This window comes from Lynx rufus, unplaced genomic scaffold (genome assembly GCF_022079265.1).
Source record: "Lynx rufus isolate CCGP_SWC_20201006 ecotype Redwood Valley unplaced genomic scaffold, mLynRuf1.p SCAF_12, whole genome shotgun sequence".
In the NCBI taxonomy this organism is placed as follows: domain Eukaryota; kingdom Metazoa; phylum Chordata; class Mammalia; order Carnivora; family Felidae; genus Lynx; species Lynx rufus.
In genome coordinates, this window is record NW_025814826.1 from 833,089 (window position 1) to 858,853 (window position 25,765).

The following is a 25,765-nucleotide window of genomic DNA, read 5'->3' on the forward strand; positions in this document are numbered from 1 at the left end:
TCAATCAATTTCATCTCTATAGAAAAATTCCATCGCTAGTAGCAAATAGCAACGATATCAACCAAATATTTGGATAAGTGAGCTTTCCATGTGATCCAAAACATTCTTATGTACTACTCCTAGTGAAATACGGATTCCTTTTCAGTAGGACAGACATTAAGAGACCGACTTACCAAACTTGTCTTTAACAAGTTGCTCGGAAGATTGTGAATTTGGGCCGCTTGTTGTTTGATGGTTTCTTCCTGTCTGGCATTTTGCACTTCTAGCCTAAAATGCAGATCTTAAGATAATTATTCTCACACATAAGCGTAAAACAATACCATATAATATCTGAACAAATGAGGGTCTTACAGAAATTCTTTACATTGTATCAAGAGGAAGATTTGGGAATTGTGCCATTTTTCTCGTGTTTTGTGGATAAGGTGCAAAATAGAGATATAATATCCCAATTTTGCATTTCAAAATAGCTCAAAGCTGGAATTTGTATCCAGCTTAACAATAATATACTGGCATAACAAGTATATTTCTCGTACTACACTGCTTATCTGCTGTATAAATAAGGTATTTTCTGTGAGGTTTAAATTATACTTTTGCATATGATCTTACGTCTTCTCCGCATATCTTATGTCCTTTGCCTCTCGATCCTTTGCTTCTTGCAACTAGAATAAAGAAAAAAAATTTTAACTACTGACAATCTAGTAAAACACCATCACCTGTTTTTGTAACCAAATATTATTATTATTTTTTTTTTTTACTTAGTGGGGCACAGAGAGAGAGAGAGAGAGAGAGAGAGAGAGAGAGAGAACGCCCGAATGGGGAAGGGAGTCATAGGGAGAGACAGAGAAACTTGTAAGCAGGCTCCAAGCTCAGGGTGAAGCCTGATGTGGGTCTCGGTCTCATGACCGGTCTCATGATGTGGAGTTTGGGATCATGACCTGAGTGAAAATTAAGAGTCAGGATGCTCAACCAACAAAGCCACCCAAGTGCCCCTGTAACTGAAATCTTATTGGACCCAGCCACACTCTCCCCTACATGCTGATTGATGGCTACTTTTCGGTCATAACAGCAGAGTGGAGCTGCTACAACAGAGACTGTGGCCTACAAAGCCGAAAATGTTTCAATACTCTTCCAGAATAGTTTACCAAACTTACTCTCTTACAAAAACATAACGTTGTTAATGTTTATAAATTATATATGATCAGATAAACATACAAATGTATCTACTGGTCAAATGGGGGAAATATAGGAAATTACCTTATGGTAAACATTTCTGTTCTCACATTACAAGCACTACATCAACTATGATTTTAAATATTCACATAGGTGAATGACATTGCTATTCTCGTGATTATGAAACTGAACATGCTATTTTCAGTGACAACGAGATATTTCATGGAAGAGTTTGACAAGCAGTATCCTAGTAGGAGCCAGAAAGCCTGGGTCTGAATTCCCAATTCTGCTCGTTATGAGCTCTATGACCTTGAGCACACTCCCTAATACTTCCATGTCTCAGTCTTTGCATCTGTAAAATGAAGGTAATGACAGCACCTACTGGGGCACCTGAGTGGCTCAGTCGGTTCAGTGTGTTGCTTTTGATTTCTGCTCAGGACATGATCTCAGCGTCACGTGATTAAGCCCCACATCGGGCTCTACGTGGACACCAAGGAGCCTGCTTGGATTTCTCTCTCTCTCTCTCTCTCTCTCTCTCTCTCTCTCTCTCTCCCTCTTTCTCACTCTCCCTACCTTCCCTTCCCCACAATCTGTCTCTCTCTCACTCTCTCTCTCTCTCTCTCTCAAAATAAGGAACCTTAAAAAAATGATCTCAAAATAAATAATAATAGTATCTACCTAAGTGGGATCTTGGTAATATAAATTTAGGAAATAATACATGAACAACTTACAAGGGTACGTGGCACATAGTCAGCTCTAAGTGTATGCATTTAGCATGATTACTGTTGCTGTATTTTGTGTTCCAATACAATGAGATAGTTTAGGCAGGTGGCATGCCAATACAAGTAGCCCCGTATGCAAACTATACTGAAGTTATTCTTCATATCACCACAAGTGGCAGCAAATGGGAGGATGAGGCCCAGAATCTCTCCTCAGTACTTCACACAACTTTCGCCAATGCCACTAGCAAACAGTACTTTTTTTCCCTCTTATAATACTTTCAACTAACATCCTCTCTATACCCTCAGTGGACAATGCTCACAGAGTAAAGTACAAATAGCACCGCCTAGACTGAGTAGTAGATGCTTCACATGACCATCAGAGGCAAGGGAAAGCCACTGATATGGAAATAATGGAGTCTTGCTAAACCAAATTTCCTCAATCATTTCATGCCCGTACTGTTTACGTTAGGCTGCTTTAGCAGGTACTCTGGTGAAGAGATTAAGGCTTTGTGGTAACAGCATATCAGAAAAGCTGGCCCAAGAGCTTTGCCGTTGGTAAAGTGCTACACATCTGTAAATCACAGCACCGGCTGCATAAGGAAGAAAGATTTCAATTTCTCCTTTTCTATTAACCATTTGCTTAAGTTTGAAACATTCTCCATCTATAACACTGCTTCTCCCCTTGCAGTGGACTCGAACATTCTTTAATGAATCATCTCATCCACAGATTCAAGTTTTCTTCACTTATTCCTTCTTTTACACTAAAATCTAACTTCCACTAAGAAAATTTGAGGGTCATAAAGGACCTTTTTTTAAAAAAAAATTATTAAAGTCTTTATCCTGCTTCACTTCTCACCAGCAGCTGAGAAAAATGATCATACCCTCCGTCTGCACTTCTAACCCCACCTTATTTCTGAAGGACGGCAACCCCTGACATTAAGTCCTTGCCCCTTGCTATCTGTGTTTTGAATTGCTCTTCAGGCTTCAAAAACAGATTCTCAAATTCACATTTCCAGCTTTGGCCCTTTACCTAGGCCATGTGTCCTTTTCGCTCTTCCATCTGGTGCTCATAGACATCCTCCTCAACCGCGCACTCAAAAATCATTACTTGACATGGAGTGCCTTTGTAGACAGCTAATCGTGTCCATTTTATTTGGGCTCTTTTCGGCGTTAGAGTGTGGCTTTCTTATTGAGTCTGAAGGGGCACTTTTACCCTTAGGATGCTGACGAGCACACTTTGTCTCGCTTTTTTTATAGCACGACATTTATCACAAGGGCTATATGATCACTGGTTTGCCTTTGTTTCCTTTTGAGTAATTTCTTAGTCCATAGAGATTTCAATTTACGGAAGTCTTCTGAAGTTCCTTTCAGACCCATACTTGGCTATATTGTTAGGAAGGTTAAGTTGGCTAGAGCTACCTCTTCTTCCCAATCCAGATTCTTCACCTCAAAATTGTGTGCATCAAATATCTTCACCCAGGTAGCCCCTGGTTTGGGGATTCAGGAGATAAGGGTCTTCTAGAGAAGTCAGAGCTATGGACTCAGTTGGCTGAAAGCTATCTAAGTGTTTGTTTCACAGGGAACACCTTAAAATGGCGGAGAACTTCATGCCATAACCCTAATTCCATTCTCTAGGGATCTACACAAAATCCCTCGTTATTCTTTAATAAGCTTCATCAGTTTTGGATATCCTTGCAAATTTTAGTTTTTGAGACCTTAATGATTTCTTTAGGACACAGTAGCAGGACAATGCCTAGCACTCTCATTCATAGAAGACTGATCAACAGAGTGTCATATTACTCGCATGAAAAGTTCCCTATTACAATGTGACTCATTAATAAGACGTATAGAAAAGAAAGTAGTTTTCAATGTCCCTTCAGTCATAAAAAGGACCAGTCAACACAATGTTCTAGTTCCCCTGACGGGTATAGCTGCCTAATGAAACTTGCATGTATATTATATAGCTTTTGTGACTGACACAAACGAGTTGGTCAGTGTATCTACCTCATTGCTCCCACTTAGGATTTACAATGAGAATCCTACAAAGGAGGGTGAGAGTGGGATGACATTCACTGTTCCACTTGGAAAACAGTTGTGGTTTCACTACATAAATTAGAATCTTGAATGGCACATTAGTCTTTTCTGAAATTGAATTCTGAAATCTCTGAAAGGCTGATTAACTCAAGTGAATGGAAAAAAAATGAGTTTCTGAACTTTCAATGGTAGGAGCACTATGTTACTAGGTAAGGCCCTGACAGAGCAGCCATTTCTCCTTTTTCACTGGCATTTCTTTTCCTTTACAAAATCCAACAAAGAAAAAAGGCTATTCTTTGGAAAGGACGTTTGCATAATGACCTGCTAGTCATTGTTGATGAAGAGAATAAGTTGCAAATTTGTAGTTATAAATTACAACATATCATCATTAAAAGAACTCTTTCTGAAACTCTCACTAAAGGGTTGGGTTTACAGCAGAAAGTCAGAATGCCAGATGAGATGATCACTCAAAGACTGAGGACGTTTGAAACACGCTGAAAAATATTAGCAGGGACTCACACATCTGTATGCCAATGTTCACAGCACCTTTATATACAAGAGCCAAAAGGAGGACTAAACCAAATGCTCACTGTGGTATATACAAAATGTTGCTCTTCTTAGATTCTCACAATATTTTTATTTAAATCTCACTACAAACATCATTACTTTATGAATTCAATCAACTTCATCTATATAGAAGAATTACATCACTAGTAGCAAGCAGAAACAATATCAACCAAATATTTTGATCAGTGAAAATTTCCATACGATCCAAAACATTCTTATGTACTACTACTACTAGTGACATAAGGATTCCTTTTCAGGACAATCATTAAGAGATCGACTTACCAAACTTGCCTTTAGCAAGTTGCTCTGAAGATCTTGAATTTGGGCCACTTGATGTTTGATGGTTGCTTCTTGCCTGGCATTTTTAACCTTTAGCCTAAAATGCAGATCTTAAGATCATTATTCTGACACATAATTTTAAAACTGTATCGTATAATTTCTGAACAAGTGAGGGTATTACAGAAATTCTTAAAATTGTATCAAGAGTATGATTTGGCAATTGTGCCAATTTTCTCGTTGTGTTTTGTGGTAATGGTGCAAAATTGAGAGATAAAATGCCAAAATTTTGCATTTCAAAATAGCTCAAAGCTGGAACTTGTATCCAGCTTAACAATGATATACTCGCATAACTAATACATTTCTCATAGTACACTCCTTATCTGCTTTATAAATAAACAAGTTATTTTCTGTGAGGTTTAAATTATACTTTAGCATATGATCTTTAATCTTCTCAGCGTATCTTACGGCCTCTGCATGTCGTTCCTGTGCTTCTTGTAACTAAAATAAAGAAAAAATAATACTTTTAAATACTGTCAATCTAGTTGAACACCATCACCTGTTTCTGTAACTAAATGTTTTTGTTTTTGTTTTGTTATTTTATACTTGAAAGAGAGACAGAGAGGGAGAGAGCACACACAAGTGGGAAGGGAGTCAGAGGGAAAGACAGAGAAAAAGGTAAGTAGGCTGCAAGCTCAGGGTGAAGCCTGATGTGGGGCTCGGTCTCATGACTGGTCTCATGATGTGGGGTTTGGGATCATGACCTGAGTGGAAATTAAGAGTCAGGACGCTCAACCAACTAAGCCGCCTAAGCACCCCTGTAACTAAAATCTTATTGGACCCAGCCACACTCTCCTCTACATGCTGAATGATGGCTACTTTTAGGTCATAACAAAAGAGTTCAGCTTCTACAACAGAGACTATGGCCTACAAAGCCGAAAACATTTCAATACTGGTACAGAATAGTTTACCAATCTTACTCTCCTACAAAAACATAACGTTGTTAATGGTTTTAAATTATATATGATGAGATAAAAATACAAATGTGTCTACTGGTCAAATGGAGGAAATATAGGGAATTACCTTATGGTAAACATTTCTGTTTTCATATTCCAAGCACCATATCAACTATGATTTTCAATATTCACATAGGTGAATGACATTGCTGTTCTCGTGATTATGAAACTGAACATGCTGTTTTCAGTGACGAGATATTTCACGGAAGAGTTTGACAAGCAGTATCCTAGTAGGAGCCAGAAAGCCTGGGTCTGAATTCCCAATTCTGCTGGTTATGAGCTGTATGACCTTAAGCACAGTACCTAAAACTTCCGTGTCTCAGTCTCTAAATCTGTAAAATGAAAGTCATAACAGCACCTACTGGGGTACCTGAGTGGCTCAGTCGGGTCAGCGTCTGGCTCTTGATTTCTGCTCAGGACATGATCTCAGGGTCACGTGATTGAGCCCCACATCGAGCTCTGCGTGGATAGTGAGGAGCCTGCTTGGCATTCTCTCTCTCTCTCTCTCTCTCTCTCTCTCTCTCTCTCTCTCTCCCTCTCTCTCTCTCTCTCTCCCTACCTGCTCTTCCCACAATCTCTCTCTGTCTCTCTCTCTGTCTCTGTCTCTCTCTCTCTCAAAATAAAGAATCTTATAACAGTGATCTGAAAAATAAATAATAATAGGATCTACCTCACTGGGATCTTGGGAATATAAAATTAGGAAATAATACGTGAACAACTTACAAGGGTACGTGGCACATAGTCAGCTCTAAGTGTATGCATTTAGCATGATTACTGTTGCTGTATTTTGCGTTCCAATACAATGAGATAGTTAAGGCAGGTGGCATGCCAATACAAGTGGTCCCCTATACAAATTATACTGAAGTCATTCTTCATACCACCGCAAGTGGCAGCAAATGGGGAGCATGAGGCCCAGAATCTCTCCTCAGTACTTCACACAACTTTCGCCAATGCCACTAGCAAACAGTACTTTTTTTTCCCCACTTATAATACTTTTAACTAACTCCCTGTCTATACTACTCAGTGGATAATACTCACGGACTACGGTACAAATAGCACCTCTTCCATTGAGTAATAGATGCTTTACATGACCATCAGAGGCATGGGAAAGCCACTGACATGGAAATAATGGAGTCTTGCTAAACCAAATTTCCTCAATCATTTCATGCCCACACTGTTTACATTAGGCTGCTTTAGCCGGTACTCTGATGAGGAGATTAAGGCTTTGTGGTAACAGCATATCAGAAAAGCTGGCCCCAGAGCTTTGCCGTTGGTAAAGTGCTACACATCTGTAAATCACAGCACCGGCTGCATAAGGAAGAAAGATTTCAATTTCTCCTTTTCTATTAACCATTTGCTTAACTTTTGACGCTTTGTCCATCTATCACGCTGCTTCTCCCCTTGCAGTGGACTCGAACATTCTTTAATGTATCGTCTCATCCACAGATTCAAGGTTTCTTCACTTATTTCCTTCTTATACACTAAAATCTAACTTTCACTCCTATCATTCCACTAAGACATTTTGAGGGTCATTAAGAACCTCTTTTTTTTTTTTTAATTTCATTAAGGTCTCTATCCTGCTTCACTTTTCAGCAGCAGCTGAGAAAAATGACCATGCCCTCCCTCTGCTCTTTTAACCACACCTTATTTCTGAAGGACGGCAACCCCTGACATTAAGTCCTTGCCCCTTGCTATCTGTGTTTTGAATTGCTCTTCAGGCTTCAAAACCAGATTCTCGATTTTCACATTTCCAGCTTTGGCCCCTTTACCTAGGCCATGTGTCCTTTTCGCTCTTCCATCTAGATGCTCATAGACAACATCCTCAACCGCACACTCAAAAATCATTACTTGACATGGAGTACCTTTGTAGACAGCTAATCATGTACATTTTATTTGGACTCTTTTCAGTGTTACTTTGAGTGTGTCTTTCTTATTGAGTCTTAGGGAGCACCCTTACCCTTAGGATGCTGACCAGCATACTTTTTCTCGCTTTTCTTTATAACACGACATTTATCACAAGGGCTGTATGATCACTGGTTTGCCTTTGTTTCCTTTTGAGTAATTTCTTAGTCCATAGAGATTTCAATTTACGGAAGTCTTCTGAAGTTCCTTTCAGACCCATACTTGACTATATTGTTAGGAAGGTTAAGTTGGCTAGAGCTACCTCTTCTTCCCAATCCAGATTCTTCACCTCAAAATTGTGTGCATCAAATATCTTCACCCAGGTAGCCCCTGGTTTGGGGATTCAGGAGATAAGGGTCTTCTAGAGAAGTCAGAGCTATGGACTCAGTTGGCTGAAAGCTATCTAAGTGTTTGTTTCACAGGGAACACTTTAAAGTGGTAGATAATTTCATGCCATAACCCTAATTCCTTTCTCTAGGGATCTACACAAAATCCCTCGTTATTCTTTAATAAGCTTCATCAGTTTTGGATATCCTTACAGATTTTAGTTTTTGAGACCTTAATGATTTCTTTAGGACACAGCAGGACAATGCCTATCGCTCTCATTCATAGAAGTATCATCAACCGAGTATCATGTTACTCGCATGAAAAGTTCCCTGTTACTATGTGACTCATTAATAAGACGTCTAAAAAAGGAAGTAATTTTCAATGTCTCTTCAGCCACAAAAAGGACCAGTCAACAGAATATTCTAGTTCCCCTGACGGGTATAGCTGTCTAATGAAACTTGCACGTATATTATATAACTTTTGTGACTGACAGAAACGAGTTGGTCAGTGTATCTACCTCATTGCTCCAGCTTAGGATTTACAATGAGCATCCTCCAAAGGAGGGTGAGAGTGGGATGACATTCACTGTTCTGCTTGGAAAACAGTTGGGGTTTCACTACATATGAATAAATGAGAATCCTGAATGGCACATTAGTCTTTTCTGAGATTGAATTGTGAAATCTCCGAAAGTCTGGTTAACTCACGTGAATGGAAAAAAAAAAAAATGAGTCTGAACTTTCAATGGTAGGAGCACTATGTTACTAGGTAAGTCTCTGACAGAGAAACCATTTCTCCTTTTTCACTGGCATTTCTTTTCCATTACAAAATCCAACAAGGAGAAAAGTCCATTCCTTTGAGAAGGACGTTTGCATAATGATCTGCTGGTCATTGTTAATGAAGAGAATAAATTGCAAACTTGTAATTACAAATTACAACAAATCATCATTAAAATAAACCGTTCTCAAACTCTCACTGAAGGGATGAGATTACAAGAGAATGTCAGAATTCAAGATCAAATGATCACTCAAAGATTGGGGATGTTGGAAACACGCTGAAAAATAGTAGCAGGGACTCTCACACATCTGTATGCCAACATTCACAACAGCATTATTAACAGTAGCCAAAGGTGGACTAAAATGCTCAATGTGGTATATATAAAATGTTGCTTTTTTTAGATTCTCACGTTTTTTTATGAAAATCTCAGTATAAACATCATTACTTTATGAATTCAATCAACTTCATCTATATAGAAGAATTACATCACTAGTAGCAAGTAGGAACAATATCAACCAAACCTTTGCAGCAGTGAGATTTTCCATGGGATCCAAAACATTCTTATGTACTAGTACTAGTGAAATACGGATTCCTTTTCAGGAGGACAGACATTAAGAGGTCGACTTACCAAACTTGTCTTTATCACGTTGTTCTCAGGATCTTGAATCTGGGCCGCTTGATGTTTGATGGTTGCTTCTTGTGTGGCATTTTTAACCTGTAGCCTAAAATGCAGATCTTAAGATAATTATTCTCACCCATAAATTTAAAACAACATCACATACTTTCTGAACAAATGAGGGTATTACAGAAATCCTTAAAATTTTGTCAAGAGGAAGATTTGGGAATTGTGCCATTTTTCTCATCGTGTTTTGTGGATAAGGTGCAAAATTCAGAGATAATATGCCACAATTCTGCATTTAAAAGTAGCTCAAAGCTGGAATTTGTATCCAGCTTAACAATGATATACTGGCATAACTAATACATTTCCCATACTACACTGTTTATCTGCTTTATAAATAAACAAGTTATTTTCTGTGAGGTTTAAATTATACTTTTGCACATGATCTTTCATCTCCTCAGCATATCTTATGGCCTCTCCATGTCGTTCCTGTTCTTCTGGCAACTAAAATAGAGAAAAAATTACTTTAACCACTGAAAATCTAGTAGAAAACCATCATCTGTTTCTTTAACTAAATTTTTTTTGACTTGAGAGAGACAGGGAGAGAGAGAGAGAGAGAAAGAGAGAGAGAGAGCATGCAGAAGTGGGGAAGAGAGACAGAGGGAGAGACAGAGAAAATTGTAAGCAGACTGCTAGCTCAGGGCGAAGCCTGATGTGGGGCTCGGTCTCATGACCGGTCTCATGATGTGGGATTTGGGATCATGACCTGAGTGGAAATTAAGAGTCAGGACCTCAGCCAACTAACCCGCCCAAGCGCCGCTGTAAAATATTTTTGGAGCCAGCCACCCTCTCCTCTACATGCTGATTGATGGCTACTTTGAGATCATAACAAAAGAGTTCAGCTTCTACCACAGAGACTATGGCCTACAAAGATGAAATGTTTCAATACTCTTACAGAATAGTTTACCAACCTTACTCTCCTACAAAAACATAACATCGTTAATGTTTTTAAATTATATATGATCACATAAATGTACAAATGTATCTATTGGTCAAATGGAGGATATATAGGAATTTACCTTATGGTAAACATTTCTATTTTCATATTCCAAGCACCACATCAACTATGATTTTACATATTCACATAGGTGAATTACGTTCCTATTCTCGTGATTATGAAACTGAACACACTGTTTTCAGCGACAAGATATTTCATGGAAGAATTTGAGAAGCAATATCCTAGTAGGGGCCAGAATGCCTGGGTCTGATTTCCCAGTTCTGCTCATTATGAGCTGTATGACCTTGAGCACACTACCTAAAACTTCCATGTCTCAATCTCTGCATCTGTAAAATGAAGGTAATAATAGCACCTACTGGGACATCTGAGTGGCTCAGTCGGTTCAGTGTCTGGCTCTTGATTTCAGCTCAGGACATGATCACAGGATCATGTAATTGAGCCCCACATCGAGCTCTGCATGGACAGTGAGGAGCCTGCTTGGGATTCTCTCTCTCTCTCCCTCTCTCTCTCTCTCCCTTTTTCTCTCTCTCCCTACATGCCCTTCCCCAAAATCTCTCTGTCTCTCTCTCTCAAAATAAAGGACTTTAAAAAAGTGATCTCAAAATAAATGATAATAGTATCTACCCCACTGGGATGTTGGGAAGATTACATTAGGAAATAATAGATGAACAACTTAGAAGGGTACGTGGCACATAGCTCTAAGTGTCTGCATGTAGCATGATTACTGTTGCTGTAGTTTGTGTTCGAATGCAATGTGATAGTTTAGGCAGGTGGCCTGCCAATACAAGTTTTCCCCCATACAAATTATACTGAAGTTATTCTTCATTCCACCGCAAGTGGTAGCATATGGGGAGCATGAGGCCCAGAATATTTCCTCAGTACTTCAAAAAACTTTGCCAATGCCACTAGCCTACAGTACTTTTTTCCACTTATAATCCTTTTAACTTACTTCCTCTCTATACCACTGAGTGCACAATGCTCACAGACTACGGTACAAATAGCACCTCCTTGACTGAGTAGTAGATCCTTTACAGGACCATCAGAGGCAAGGGAAAGCCACTGACATGGAAATAAATGAGTCTTGCGAAACTAAAGTTCCTCAATCATTTCATGTCCATACTCTTTACGTTAGGCTGCTTTAGCATGTACTCTGATGAAGAGATTAAGGGTTTGTGGTAAAAGCATATCAGAAAAGCTGTCCCCAGATATTTGCCTTGGTAAAGTAATACAAATCTGTAAATCACAGTTCTGGCTGTGTAAGAAAGAAAGACAAATTTAGCATGCTTTTTCATAGTGAGAGGGAAAAAAAACCTAAACATTTGATTGAACATTTCTCCTCTATTTGATTAAGTGCTTTCATTAATAGTTTTACTTATATAAGCGTGTGTGTGTGTGTGTGTGTGTAGAGATATACACACATTTTTTTAACGTTTATTTTTTGATACAGAGCACGAGTCTGAGTGGCGCTGAACGTGAGGGACACAACAGATCCAATTAGGCTCTGCTGACAGCAGAAAGCCCGATGCAGGGCTCCATCTCAAGAACATGGAGATCATGACCTGAGCCAAAGGCAGACTCTGATCGGATTGGACCCAGCCAGGCACCCCTCAATTTAGTATTTCATTTCTTAGCATACATTTAGAATAAAAGCTTTGCTATACCAATGTTTCCAAGAAGAATTTATTGATACGGTATAAAGTACTTAATTTTATCAGAAAAACTGTTAAGTTAAAGTATTTTCAATTTATACAAGGATAAGTACCACACATATCAAAGATTACTATCCCTTAAATGTATACTTAGGAAGACGAAATTACCTGTCATGAAAAAAATTAAAACAATGTCAAACAAAGGAGTGAATTGTTCTGCACAGGCTAGATGACAAGTGTCAAGAGAGTTAAAGCTAATGGGAGTTAGAACAGTCAGAGAAAGTTCATTGGAAAGGAGACTGTGAGCCAAGTCTGAATAACATAGGTTTACTCAAGAGGAACAGAAACTAAAAAGACAGTAAGGACAGCATGCGTAACGGCTGAGAGATGGTGAAATCAACCCAATTAACTCAGAGGATAAAATCTGATGGCAGAGACATTACAAACGGGTGTCCACACAAGAACTACATAAATGTTCATAAGCAGCAGTATTAATAGGCAAGAAGTGGACACAACCCAAAGGTACATCAACTGATGAATGAACAAGGGTCTTAACCCACAATGGAGTACTGTTGACAATAAAAAGAAATGAAGCACTGATATAAGCTGTAACCAACACAGATGAACCCAGAAAACATTAAGTAAAGGTAGCTAGTCCCAAAGTACCACACGTTGTGTGACTCCACTTATATGAAATATTCACAAGAGGCAACTCCATTGAGAGACCAAGTAGTAGACTGGTGGTTGCCTGAGGCTGGGGGCAACGGGTAAGGGTTTCCTTTCAGGGTGACGAAAACATTCTACTTGATGGCAGTGATGGTTGCACGAGTGTACACAGAGACAGTGAACTGTGCGTGGCAAATGGGTGACTTTTATGGTATGTGTTTTGTACCTCAAAATAGCTTTAAAAAAACCCAATGGCAGGACACAGAGAATGTTCTTAACTCTCGCTTTTGGGCGCCCATACTATACATGATCTGAATATTTCCGTGCTTTGACAATATGTCTAAAAGGCAAAGAAAATGGAGGAAATGCCGAAATTCAAGTGGTTTGTTAAGCGATCTTTCTGTACAAGTCATCCTGAAATCAATATGCATTCTTCTCAAAAGTGAAGATGAGAACTAAGACAATTATCTGAAACATCCCATTAAACATTATCTTCTGATTTGACCCAGCTTGCCTCATCATGGTAATAGAGATATCATTAAAAAACACTGTTTAGTAGGGGACAAAAGTCTCTTGGGGCACCTGGGTGGATACGTCAGTTAAGCGTCCAATTCTTGCTTTCAGCTCAGGTCATGATCTCATGGTTCATGAGACTGAGCCTCACACTGGCTCTACACTGACAGCATGGAGCCTGCTTGGGATTCTCTCTCTCTCCTCTCTCTACCCCTCCCCTGTTAACACGCATGCACACACTCTCTCTCACTCTTTTTCTCTCAAAATAAATAAATAAAATGTAAAAAAAAATTTAAATTAAAGAAAGAACAAAAAAAGTCTCAATTTCTGTGAGGAAGGATACAAAAGCCTCAACTTTCCTAAGAGTAAATATTATAAGAAAACAATGTATAACACAAATAGGAGAAGGAGAGGCAGAAGTTTACGAAATAAATGCATTGTAAAGATACTAAAATCATAATAAATTAATTATAATGAAAATACCAAAGAAAGCGGTCCATGGAAATTGGTATCCTAAAACACTTTATATTATTTAACCAGCTATAAGTTAGCTGTTGACAGGTTACATTTGCTACATACCTGACTTCTGATTTGACCTAATTTCTTCTTGAGATCCCGTGTTTCATCTTCCAGACGAAGATATGACGTAACCTCTGGGGAAGCCTCTGACATAGACTTTTTCTTCAGAGTATCAGCCAGTTCTTGTTGCAGTTGTCTCGCAACTACCTAATAAGACATTTCTGTTACTGCTTTTCTAAATCATCTTATTATTAAATTATGTTAATAATAGACAACTCTCACATACGTACTTTGAGAAATATCAACACATACATCAATTCACCGTCGTTTTGTAACACATACACATTCCTGTTCACTGAATTCAGTTAAAGACACAAAAGGTGTTATCTCCCTGCCTAGTTCTGATTTTTATGGTGTCTCTTTCCAGTCTCAGCACGACAATTTCATCCTGCAACATGTGGTTTTTCTTGTGTTTTCTCATGATTATCAGAAAGCTAAGTAAAACCAAGCACATTTTCAGATAGCACTGAATAAAATGGCAGTATCATGATTTTCTTTGAAATGAAAGTATAATCTGTGTTTAAACAATGAAAAGGTTGCAGGGGGTGCCAGTGTGGTTCAGTTGGTTGAGTGTCTGACTCTTGATTTTGGCTCAGGGAATGATCTCACATTCTGTGGGTTCAAGCCTCGCATCAGGCTCTGTGCTGACAGTCAGGAGCCTGCTCAGGATTCTCGCTCTCCCTCTCCCTGCCCCTCCCCTTCTTGCATTCTCTTTCTCTCTCTCTCTCTCTCTAATGAATAAAGAAACATGAAAAGAAAGAAAGAAAGAAAGAAAGAAAGAAAGAAAGAAAGAAAGACAAAGAAAAGAAGGAAGGAAGGAAGGAAGGAAGGAAGGAAGGAAGGAAGGTAGGTTACAGAAAGTGAATATCCAACTGGAAAAAAAATAAAGTTGGCTCCAAATCTCAAATTTTAGACAAGCATAAGTTCCCAAAAGTTCAGAACTTTAACTGAAGATAATGAAGGCATGAAAGTCAAAAAGAATTTGTGAGAAAAGTGTTCAGAATCTCAGAATTGGAAAAGCCTTTCGCTGATTTACAACAAACCAGAAGGCCTAAAATAAAAGATTAATAAATCTGACTATACTTAAAAATTGAGTTTACAGTAGATATCGAACACAGCGACCCCACAGTAAAATCCTTAGCTCTGCATATACTCGGACAGATTAAATTTCCTAAAATTCTTCTTTCCTGAGAATATTTCATAGATATCTACTTTGCTACCATTTCTATAGTCAGTTATAAGAATTATATCTATTGATAACTGAAAAATCTAGGCACTGTACTATAATAGAAACACTTCTACATACATCAATGAACTCATTTGGTTATCACAATTCTAGAATGGAGAGATTAAAACGGTGAGCTGCAGGACTCTCCCCAGGTCTTCTCAGTCCACAACTAGTGCTCTTGCACCAACCACTGCCACTTCTCTAGTGTAAATACACAAGTACGAAAGAAGTCTTGTATTTCAAAATACTCATAGGAAATAAGGTGAAATTCATACATCTCTTAGAAAACCATGAGATGATTTACTGCTGCAATAACTTGCATTTCCTCTTCATGTTGAAAACAGTAATAAATATAAAGGAGGGGAAATACACTCAGCTATTTTATTAGGAATAAAATACCTATCAATAAATTATCATTAAGTATATACCACAGCATACCATTGTTATCAAAAGTTCCTTGTAATGAAATAGGATGCTACTTGAAGCAAAAGTGTTACTTTTCTCAAAAGTAGGAGACTTGATACCGAAAATATGATCAGTGAACTGGCTACACTTGTCCTCCTGTCCATTAGCGGAAGTGTTCACCTAAACTATTAATATATCAAGGCAGTGAAGTAACTGTTCAAAACTAAAACACATGTTGCTAGTAGCAATAGTTTTGAGATTAGGGAAAGCTCATCAATTCCTACAGAAAGTAATAAAAGCCTCTCTTTGGACGAGGACATTATGAATGTCACTAGTTGTTGCAGACAATGCATTTAATCAAGAATATTATTTTATCCAGTGAAGCAAAAATGCCACCGTCCCCCATGACCCTCCACTAAATATATGTGCTTTTAAAATCCTCTATAGTTTCCATGATGATCAGAGTTCAGTTTCATATGTACATACATATATATATATATATATATATATATATATACATATAGATACACACACACATATGTATATACACACACACACACACATACACACGGAGAAAAAAGTAACAATAACTAAAAAATAGAATGCATACAAATACATACACACATGAACTTCAAAATAACTAAAGAAGATACCTTAGAATTAGTTTTCTTATGAGCCATTTCTAGCTCCTTTTGCTTGCAAAAGAGATTGTTTAGACTTCCATCTTGTAAGACTCTGGCCTTCTGTTCTGGAGAAAGTTGCCACTGAGTGTCACTGCGCTCTTCTACAACCTGGAGACACATTTCATTATGATTCTGGTCTCATACCGTTAAAAAAAAGAAGGTCAAAAGCTGAAGAGGAGAACTTTAAAAAAATGTTCAAAAGAACATAATCCCATGTTTTAATTTATTTTAAACCTAAAGAATATATATTGAGTCAAAGGGATACTATAAAATATATATGTATACTATTACACTATGTAATATAGATGGAAATACAGTTTTTATCAAAGACTGATTTACCTGATTTTTTGTGGCCTTCAATTCCGTGTTAAGCATTCTAAGAGCGAGTTCAACTTGTTGTTTTGTTTCAACTTCTTTCTTATATTCGTCTTCTTTTCTTCTTAACTTTTCCCTAATATTTTCATATAACATATCAGCATTTCTTCTTTCTTCTTCTTCTTCTTCTTGTTTTAAGGTACATCTGCAATTACATGTGCTTCTTTTAAAATTTGTTTTGTTAGACATAAAAAGTTCATTTTATGATCTGGTTCCACATAAGTTGGCTTATTATCCAAAAGAAAAATTTCTATGGTCTCCAATTGTTTTCCTTGTAGGGCTCATGTTTTTAATTTGTCACTTCAATGTCTTCCAAACCATACATACAGTTGAAAAGAAGCCAGGAGAAAGCATTATGAAACTTCGTTAGTTTTAGTCAGTAATAACTCTGGTAGGTGTTGTAGGAAAGGAAGTTTGAAATTATCCAGGAAAGTTAGAGTTGAAAATTACCCCCTTTCCCACAGGTATAATTATTCCTCCATAGGACAGATAATTCAGTTTCTCATTAAAAAGAGAAGTTGCTGTTTATAAGCAAGTTTATCAATTCACTGGAAATAAAATTTCCACTTGACGAAACCTTACAGGTACCTCCAAAATGATGTGCAGAGAAAGAGAGCATCTGTGGATGTTGTTTACACAACATACACATGCAGATTACTGTCATCCAAGACTACGCTGACGAGTCTAATATCTGTTGCCTATGCTTTTTGTTTCTTCTTCCACAACACTTGCAACTTACCTTGTTGATGATTACCTACTTTATGAATCACTTAAACATCCCTTCTAGAACAACACAGGATACGTATTAATTAAGTAAACAATAAATAGTAATATGACCTTTCAGCATACACTTTTGAATTAATTTTATCTACCTATGACAGAGATGCTGAAAAAACTTCTCAGTAACCACTTTCCGTATTACTTTTTTTAATGTTTATTCATTTTTGAGAGAGAAAGGGAGAGCCCATGCAAACAAAGGGGGGGGGGCAGAGAGAGAGAGAGAGAGAGAGAGAGAGAGTGAGGCAGAAAATCCGAAGTGGGCTCTGCACTGACAACACACAGCTCGATGTGGGGCTCGAACTCACGAACCCTGAGATCATGACCTGAGCCAAAGTCGGACGCTTGACTGACTGAGCCACCCAGGCGCCCCCATTTTACTTTGTTTAAATTTTTTATTGAGAGAGAGATGACGCAAGTGAGTGAGGGTGGAGAGAGGGAAAGAGAGACAGAATCCCACGAGGGGCAGACAGAGAGGGAGAGACAGAGTGAGAGAAGAGGAGCTCATCCAAAGCGGGGCTCGTGCTCACCCAAAGCAGGGCTCGAGCCCACCCAAAGCAAGGCTCAAACTCACGAGATCATCACCTGAGCCGAAGCCAGATGCTTAACCAGCTGAGCCACCCAGGCACCCCCACTTTACCTTTTAACCCCTGCATGTTAAGAAGCAAACGGAATCAATTTTGGCGGATTTTACTGTCTTGAGAAAAATGACCATTTTATATTCTGTTGGTAGGTACAGAAAGTAATATAAACTTTCATGAGAACAATTTAAAAATATGGATCAAAGACCTTTTTAAAATTTTTTATACTTTCACCAGATTACATTATATTGAAGAATTGACTCCAAGCAACTAACCAGACATGTAGAAACAGATTTATATAAAAGACATTCCTGACAGCATTAATTAAAATACAGAGAGATGAAAAACAAGCAGAATTCAATCTCTTAAATAATGATGTTTCTTGGACTATGGTGGACTTTCATATGGCCATTAAAATTGTGATTTGGAATATACATTAAAGTATTAGAAGTATTCACTGTTAAGAACTTGCTGTGTTATTGCCAAGAATCGCACACCTCACAACACTAAACAAGTATTCTTTCCAGGAAAATCCCATAAGGTAAGTCAGCAATTACAAAACTGCCCCTACACATCTGTAGTATAAAAGGAAACAGTTGAAATATTTCCTTAAAGCCAAGATGCTGTACCTCAAACTGCAGAATTCACGTTCCCATTCCACTTTTTGATGTTCTAACCGTGATATCATGTCTTTGGCTTCCTGTAGCTCGTTTTGTAGTGCACTAACCATTTTGTCCATTTTCATCATTTTTCCCATAAGAAGTTTACAGTGATTTTTGTTAAGTTTCCTTAATTTCTCATAGGAAACACGTATATCTTGGATTTTCAAGAAGCCAGCAGAATCTGCATCAGAGAAGAAACAGAAATAAAATAGATGAGTACTTTTTGCATATACAGGCCTGTGCATCTTCAATTCACTCATTCACACATTGAGTAAATATATACCTTCAATGGAAGATGTTATACTCAGCTCTACAGATGCAATAGAGAAGACCCCTGGCTCTCGATTAGCTTAAAGTCTAGTGAAGGAGAAAGACAACTCAAATGGTAATTCTAAATTCAGGTAGTTCCTATTAGAAGACAGAGTTCTGTGATCATAACTTGATCTAGATTGGGCCCAAGGAAGATAGATGTCCCTGAGGAAGAGATAAATATACTGAGGAATGAAGGATGAGCAGGAGACAATTAAGCAAAGGAGGAAGACAAGCACTCTCGACAGTCTAGAGCATGTGCCGAAGTTCCACTGTAATCTGCTTCTGGCCAAGATGGGGTAACACGTACTGATTGATCTTCCTACCTGAAGCAAGCAAAAACAAAACAGACAAAATACAATTTTAACATGATTTTCAAGACACAGAACTTCAGACAACAAAGGACAATGATCCCTGAAAACAAAACACGTTAGCCTAACACGTATGCCCAAGCTCACTGCCTTGAGAGAGTTTTCAGGCTACGACACAGGAGACATAAATTATTTAAGTAGATTTCACCAGACTCCTTGAGTCGTGGTGGCAAAACTGAGAGTCTGGTGAAGTCAAGGCAGATAGAAACGACAGGCCAGCATCCAGGAGAGGAGAAAGCAGGACACAGAAAGAACCCTGGGCATCTGCACAGGGTCCCCTTTGGCTATTCAGCAGAGTAACAACCAGTGCATACATGGAAGGAAGTCATCAAGGGAAAAAAAATCTGAAAAGAGTAGAGGAAACACTGCCTGGTGCTCCCACAGCACGAGGGACAGTATCTATTCACATTAGCTAAGATAGAAAAACTCATAATTTGCCTTAGGCTGATCACCACTCTGGATTCATCCAATAATTTGTAAGAGCAAGACTAAAGGATCCAACTGTTTGTAAGTAACTTAACTATATCTCCAAACAAAGCATGAAAAGATAACTAGAGGCATGGGAGCTATTGTTTTAAAAACCAAATAGTACTTACAGAGATGTAAATTATGTTAGCCATGAACAATACGATGGGTAGGAATAAACACATATTAGACATCACAAAACAAAGGACTGAAGTTTAACATTGGAAACCTGGGAGAAAACTTCAACTGGGAAATATACAATTGCCCAAAGAGGCAGGGGAAAGGGACAGGAAAAAAAAAAATGGCCCAAATCTTCCTAAACCTCATGAAAACTATAATCCCACTGACCCAGGAAGGATATGTCTAGGAAAGAAGAAATGGAAGTCAACTCTTGTGATTTGCCTGAACTCTATACGATGTGGTATAACATTACTGGAAGGGAGACTGTGATGCTGAAGCCATAGACTATAAACCCTAAACCAACCACTAAAGCAGCAAAACTGAAAAGTTCTAGCTAGGAAGCCTAAATAGATAAGTGAATAAATGAATACATGAATAAATGAATACATGAATAAATAAATAAATGGATAAAACTGAATCATAAAAATTACTCGATTAAAAGAAAGCGGAAAAAGAAGAGAACGGGAACAAGGAGCAGATAGGACAAATGCAAATCAAACAGCATGATGACATATTCAAATCAACTATCTCAAAAATCACAGTAAATGGCCATTTGTAGCAACGTGGATGGAACTGGAGAGTGTGATGCTAAGTGAAATAAGCCATACAGAGAAAGACAGATACCATGTGTTTTCAGTCTTATGTGGATCCTGAGAAACTTAACAGAAACCCATGGGGGAGGGGAAGGAAAAAAGAAAAAAAGAGGTTAGAGTGGGAGAGAGCCCAAGCATAAGAGACTCTTAAAACCTGAGAACAAACTGAGGGTTAATGGGGGGGTGGGAGGGAGGGGAGGGTGGGTGATGGGTATTGAGGAGGGCACCTTTTGGGATGAGCACTGGGTGTTGTATGGAAACCAATTTGACAATAAATTTCATATATTGAAAAAAAACATCACAGTAAATGAAAACGGTCTAAAAGCCTCAACTAAAACGCAGACTGTCAGAATGGATAAAAAAGGAAGACTCAACTAGATGCCACCTATACAAAATGCACTTTAAATGTCAAGACAGAAATTTGTTCGAAAGACAGGAATATGATATACCACACTAACACTTGACCAAACAAGGCTGAGCTAGAGTGGCTATATGAATAGCAGACAAAACAGTTTCAAGCAAAAAAAATATATATATATTACCAGCAATAAACAACAGGTCATTATATAATCATAAAAGGGTCAATTAAGAGCAATCTTAAATGTTCATGTATCTGTTAATAGCTTCAAAGTACATGAAGCAAAAATTGATAGAACTGAAAAGAGAAAGAGGCAAATTCACAATTATAGTCTGATATTTCAACACGCTCAACATCAGCAAGGGCATAGTAGACTTGGCCGCCACTATTCTTCTCAAGGATCTATGGAACACTTACCAAAAAAGACTATGTTCTGGGTCAAAAATAAATCTTAATAAAAGGAAGAAGTCAAGAGGCCTGAAGTCATAATAGTGTGTTCCCTGACCACAAAGCAATCAAATCAGAAATCAAGCACAAAAATATCTCTGGAAAATACTCAACTATTTGTGAACTACAGAACACATCGAAATATCCCCTGGGTCAAAGAAGTAATGAAAAAAGAAAAAAAAAATTAGAAAGGATTCTGAACTGAATGAAAATGAAAACATAGTAGAATTTGTAGAGTCCTGCTTTAGTAGCACTCACATGAAGACTGATAGCACTGAATGTATACATTAAAAAAGAAGAGGGAAGTGCGGTGCTCCTTGCTGCCTTTGTGGCTCCTCCCCCAGCTTCCCAAGGCACCCTGCCCTGCCCCGCCCCACCCTGGCAGTGGCTGGAGAGCAGGTGCTTTGTTCACAGCGCACAGCAGGCAGTTGGGTGGGTGGGGGCGGGGTCCGCCAATGCCGGGAATTGAAGGTGGGGGAGTAGCTGTAGGAGGAGACCCCCCTAGACTGAGGTGGGCATGGGTCGGGCCCCGGGTTCTGCTGGAGCGGGAGGCGGCGGCGGTGGCAGAGGCATGGTCCTTCTGGAAGGGAGAGCCCAATGCCTCTGCACCTGTCTCCCCTCCCTTCCTCTCCGCCCCTGCCATGGGTTTTGTGTTCTAGCTCCCCATCTTTTTCTCACTACCTACATCATCACCCTTCTTCCGACTTCGCTTCCCAGCTTCTTGCGACCCTTTCTCTCACTTAAGCCTCAGTTACTCAGGCTCTTTTCACCCTAGTCTTGCCGGAGACTTCATATGCCAGCAGTCTCTTTCATGGGATGTCCCCATCCTTCCCCTCTTCCCACATCCTATTCTGGGCTGATGGCAGCCAGATATCCTTCCTATTGCGTTTACCGGCGGTTTCCACCTGGCCCTGAAGCTTGGTGCAGATCAAGTCCACCACACCCACGCTGAGAAGGACCCCTAGGAGAACCACTTGTCCCATGGTGGTATTGGACAATGTGTTCTCGATTTTCCTCTGGTTGCTTATTTTAGTCTGAGTATTTGTTACTCTCCACCGCTATACTTTACAAACGTATGTTTTGGTTGCATGACAAGGAGTTGGAAATGAGCCAGAGACCATTCGCAGGTAAGGAGAAGATTTAGACATTGAGGATTCAAGGAAGAAAGGAGAAACAGAATGTTAAGAAGGTTAGATTCCTGAAAGTATTTCGATATCTTTTGTGATCTGAGGAAGTGGAGATTACTGAGCCTACACAGATTGACATTTTGGGAGAAAATTTCATGGTGCTTGATTCGCTCTTGGAGTAACGTGAACACAAGTTCTCAAACCTGCATATTCTCTCAGTTGGAACCAGCTGTATATCTGAATGTTCACTTTCATCAGAACTTGTATCAGAGAAAGAATGGGAGTCTGCTTCAATGAAAATGACTACCTCTGGGACCTGAAAAGGGTCATTCTGTTTCCTAATAGTGTATATGACCATTTTCGTGGGAACAGATCAGGATTTTTACAGTTTACTTGGCGTATCCAGGACTGCAAACAGTAGAGAGATAAGACAAGCTTTCACGAAGTTGGCATTGAAGCTACATCCTGAAAAAAAAAAAAAAAAACAAAAACGAATAACCCAGGGCGCCTGGGTGGCTCAGTCAGTTGAGCGTCCAACTTCCGCTTGCCTGGGTCATGATCTCACAGGTCGTGGGTTAGAGCCCCGCGTTGGGCTCTGTGCTGATGGCTCGGAGCCAGGGGCCTTCTTTGGATTCTGTGTCTCCCACTCTCTCTGCCCCTAACCCACTTGCATTCCGTCTCTGTCTCTCTCAATAGTAAATAAATACTAAATAAATAAATAAATAAATAAATAAATAAATAAATAACCAACCAACCAACCTACCAACCAAATGAATAATCCTAACGTACAGAGTGATTTTCAAAAATAAATAGAGCATATGAAGTACTCAAAGATGACGATCTGTGGGAAAAGTATGACAAATACGGAGAGAAGGAACTTGCAGATGATCCAGAAGGTGGCCCGTATGAAAGCTGGGATTATGATCGTTATGATTTTGGTGTTTATGATGATGATCTTGAAAGCATGACATTGAATAGAAGAGAAGTGGATGCTGCTGTTCATTGTGGAGAACTGTGGTTTGTGAACTTTTACTCCCCAGGATGTTCACACTGCCATGAATTAGCTCCCACATGGAGAGACTGTGCTAAAGAAGTAGATGGATTGCTTCAAATTGGTGCTGTTAACTGTGGTGATGATAGAATGCTTTGCCGAATGAAAGGAGTCAACGGATCTCCCAGCCTCTTCCTTTTTAGGTCTGGAACGGCCACGGTGAAATATCACGGGGACAGATCAAAGGAAAGTTTGGTGAGTTTCGCCATGCAGCATGTTAGAAACCCAGTGATGGAATTATGGACAGGAAATTGTGTTCACTCCATAGAAACTGCTTTTGCTGCTGGTATTGGCCAGCTGATCACTTTTTGTTGCAAAGGAGGAGATTGTTTAACTTCATAGACACGACTCAGGCTCAGGGGCATGTTGGATGGTCTGGTTAATGGAGGATGGATGGACTGTGCCACCCAGGACAAACTTTGTAAAAGTCTGAATATTATCACAAGTACTACTGCCTATTTTCCTCTGGCGCCCCATTAAATAACAGAGAGAAAAGCAGCATTTTGTTCCTTAATTCATTGGATGCTCGAGAAATATATTTGGAAATCATGCAGAATTTCCAGATTTTGAGCTACTTTTGGCAAATACACTAACGGATCGATTGTCTCATCATCTATGGCCCTTATCGTTTAGTTTCGGAAAACATGAAAATCCAAATGATCCTGAGTTGAGGGAACTAAAAACTCTACTCAAAAGTGAACATATTCAAGTTGGCAAGGCTGACTGTCCCTCTGCACCAGACATCTGTAGTAACCTCTCTTTATTTCAGCCATGTCTAACAGTATTTAAAGGACAAGGAACCAAAGAATATGAAATTCATCATGGAAAGAAGATTCTATATGATATACTAGCCTTTGCCAAAGAAAGTGGTAATTCTCATGTTGCCACACTTGGACCTCAAAATGTTCCCGCCGATGACAGGAACCGTGGCTTGTTTATTTGTTTGTGCCATGGTGTCCACCATGTCAAGCTTTATTGCCAGAGTTACAAAAAGAATCAAAGCATCTGCGTGGTCAGCTTTAGTTTGGTACACTAGATGGTACGGTTCACGAAAGACCCTGTAACACGTATAACATTCAGGCGGATCCAACAACAGTTGTATTCAACCAATCCGAGGTTCATGGATAAGGACATCACTCTGCTGAACAACAGATCTTGGAATTCATAGAGGATCTTAGGAACCTTCAGCGACCTCCCTGACACCCACCACTTTCAATGAACTAGCTAAACAAAGAAACCATGATGAAGTCTGGATGGTTGACTTCTACTCCCATGGTGTCATCCATGTCAAGTCCTAATGCCAGAATGGAAAAGAATGGCCCAGACACTAACTGAACAGTTACTGTGGGCAGTATAGAATGCCAACAGTATCATTCTTTTTGTGCCCAAGAAAATGTTCAGAGATACCCTGAGATAAGATTCCCCTCCCCCAAAAACCAAATAAAGCTTTTCAGTATCACAGTTACAATGGCTAGAAGAGAGATTTGGGGCACGGGATTTCGACCTCAAGCATCCACAAATCTAATGACTCAGGCTTTCGATGAAAAAGTTATACAAGGGAAAAATCACCGGGTGATTGAATTCTATGCTCCTTGGTGTGGACCTTGCCAAAATTTTGCTCCAGAGTTTAAGCTCTTGGCTAAGACGATGAAAGGAAAAGTGAAAGCTGGAAAAATAGACTGTCAGGCTTAGGCTCAGACATGCCAGAAAGCTGGCATCAGAGCCTATCCGACTGTTAAATGTTATCCCTATGAAAAAGCAAAGAGAAACATTTGGGGAGAGCAAATAGATGCCAGAGATGCAAAAGCAATCGCTGTCTTACTAAATGAAAAATTGAAAAATCTCCACACTCATGGAGAGAGAGATGAGGATGAAGTTTAATGATATGAAGATGAAGAAAAAAGAGAAAAGGAATTCTAACCCATGACATCAGAGGAACATCTTTGTAGGATGTTGCTACATTCTGGGTCACACTAAAGGAACATTATCTCAGAATTGTAATTGCACTGTCTGAATTCTGTACAACATTGGTATAAATGAAGGGTTTGCAAGCTTTTTCTGTAAAAGGCCAAACTGTAAATATTTTAACCTTTGTAAACCATATACTTTTGTCCCTTAGTACTTTGTTTTTGCTTTGTTTACAACCCTTTACAAAATCTAAAACTTTTCTTACCTCAGGGCCATACACAAACAAGCCAAGCCACATTCAGTCCATGGGCCATAGATTGCTGACCCCTGGAAATGATACTAAAACTGCCTGGCTCAACCAGGAGCCTGCTCTGTCAAGTACATACATGTCTAGGGTCTATTCCTTAAAGTTT

At 39.0% G+C, this 25,765-nt stretch overlaps 1 protein-coding gene and 1 pseudogene across 1 annotated transcript in view; one reads left to right on the plus strand and one right to left on the minus strand.

Moving 5' to 3' along the window:
• The window catches only part of LOC124507934 (ankyrin repeat domain-containing protein 26-like), a 124,345-nt gene that overhangs the window by 25,248 nt on the left and 73,332 nt on the right, over positions 1–25,765 (minus strand). Inside the window, 8 exon segments of the mRNA XM_047074395.1 lie at positions 129–267; positions 607–659; positions 4,776–4,869; positions 5,200–5,270; positions 13,833–13,979; positions 16,119–16,256; positions 16,488–16,668; positions 18,511–18,724. Coding sequence (XP_046930351.1) covers positions 129–267; positions 607–659; positions 4,776–4,869; positions 5,200–5,270; positions 13,833–13,979; positions 16,119–16,256; positions 16,488–16,668; positions 18,511–18,724 — 1,037 coding nt within the window.
• Positions 22,671–25,445, plus strand: LOC124507606 (dnaJ homolog subfamily C member 10-like; annotated as a pseudogene).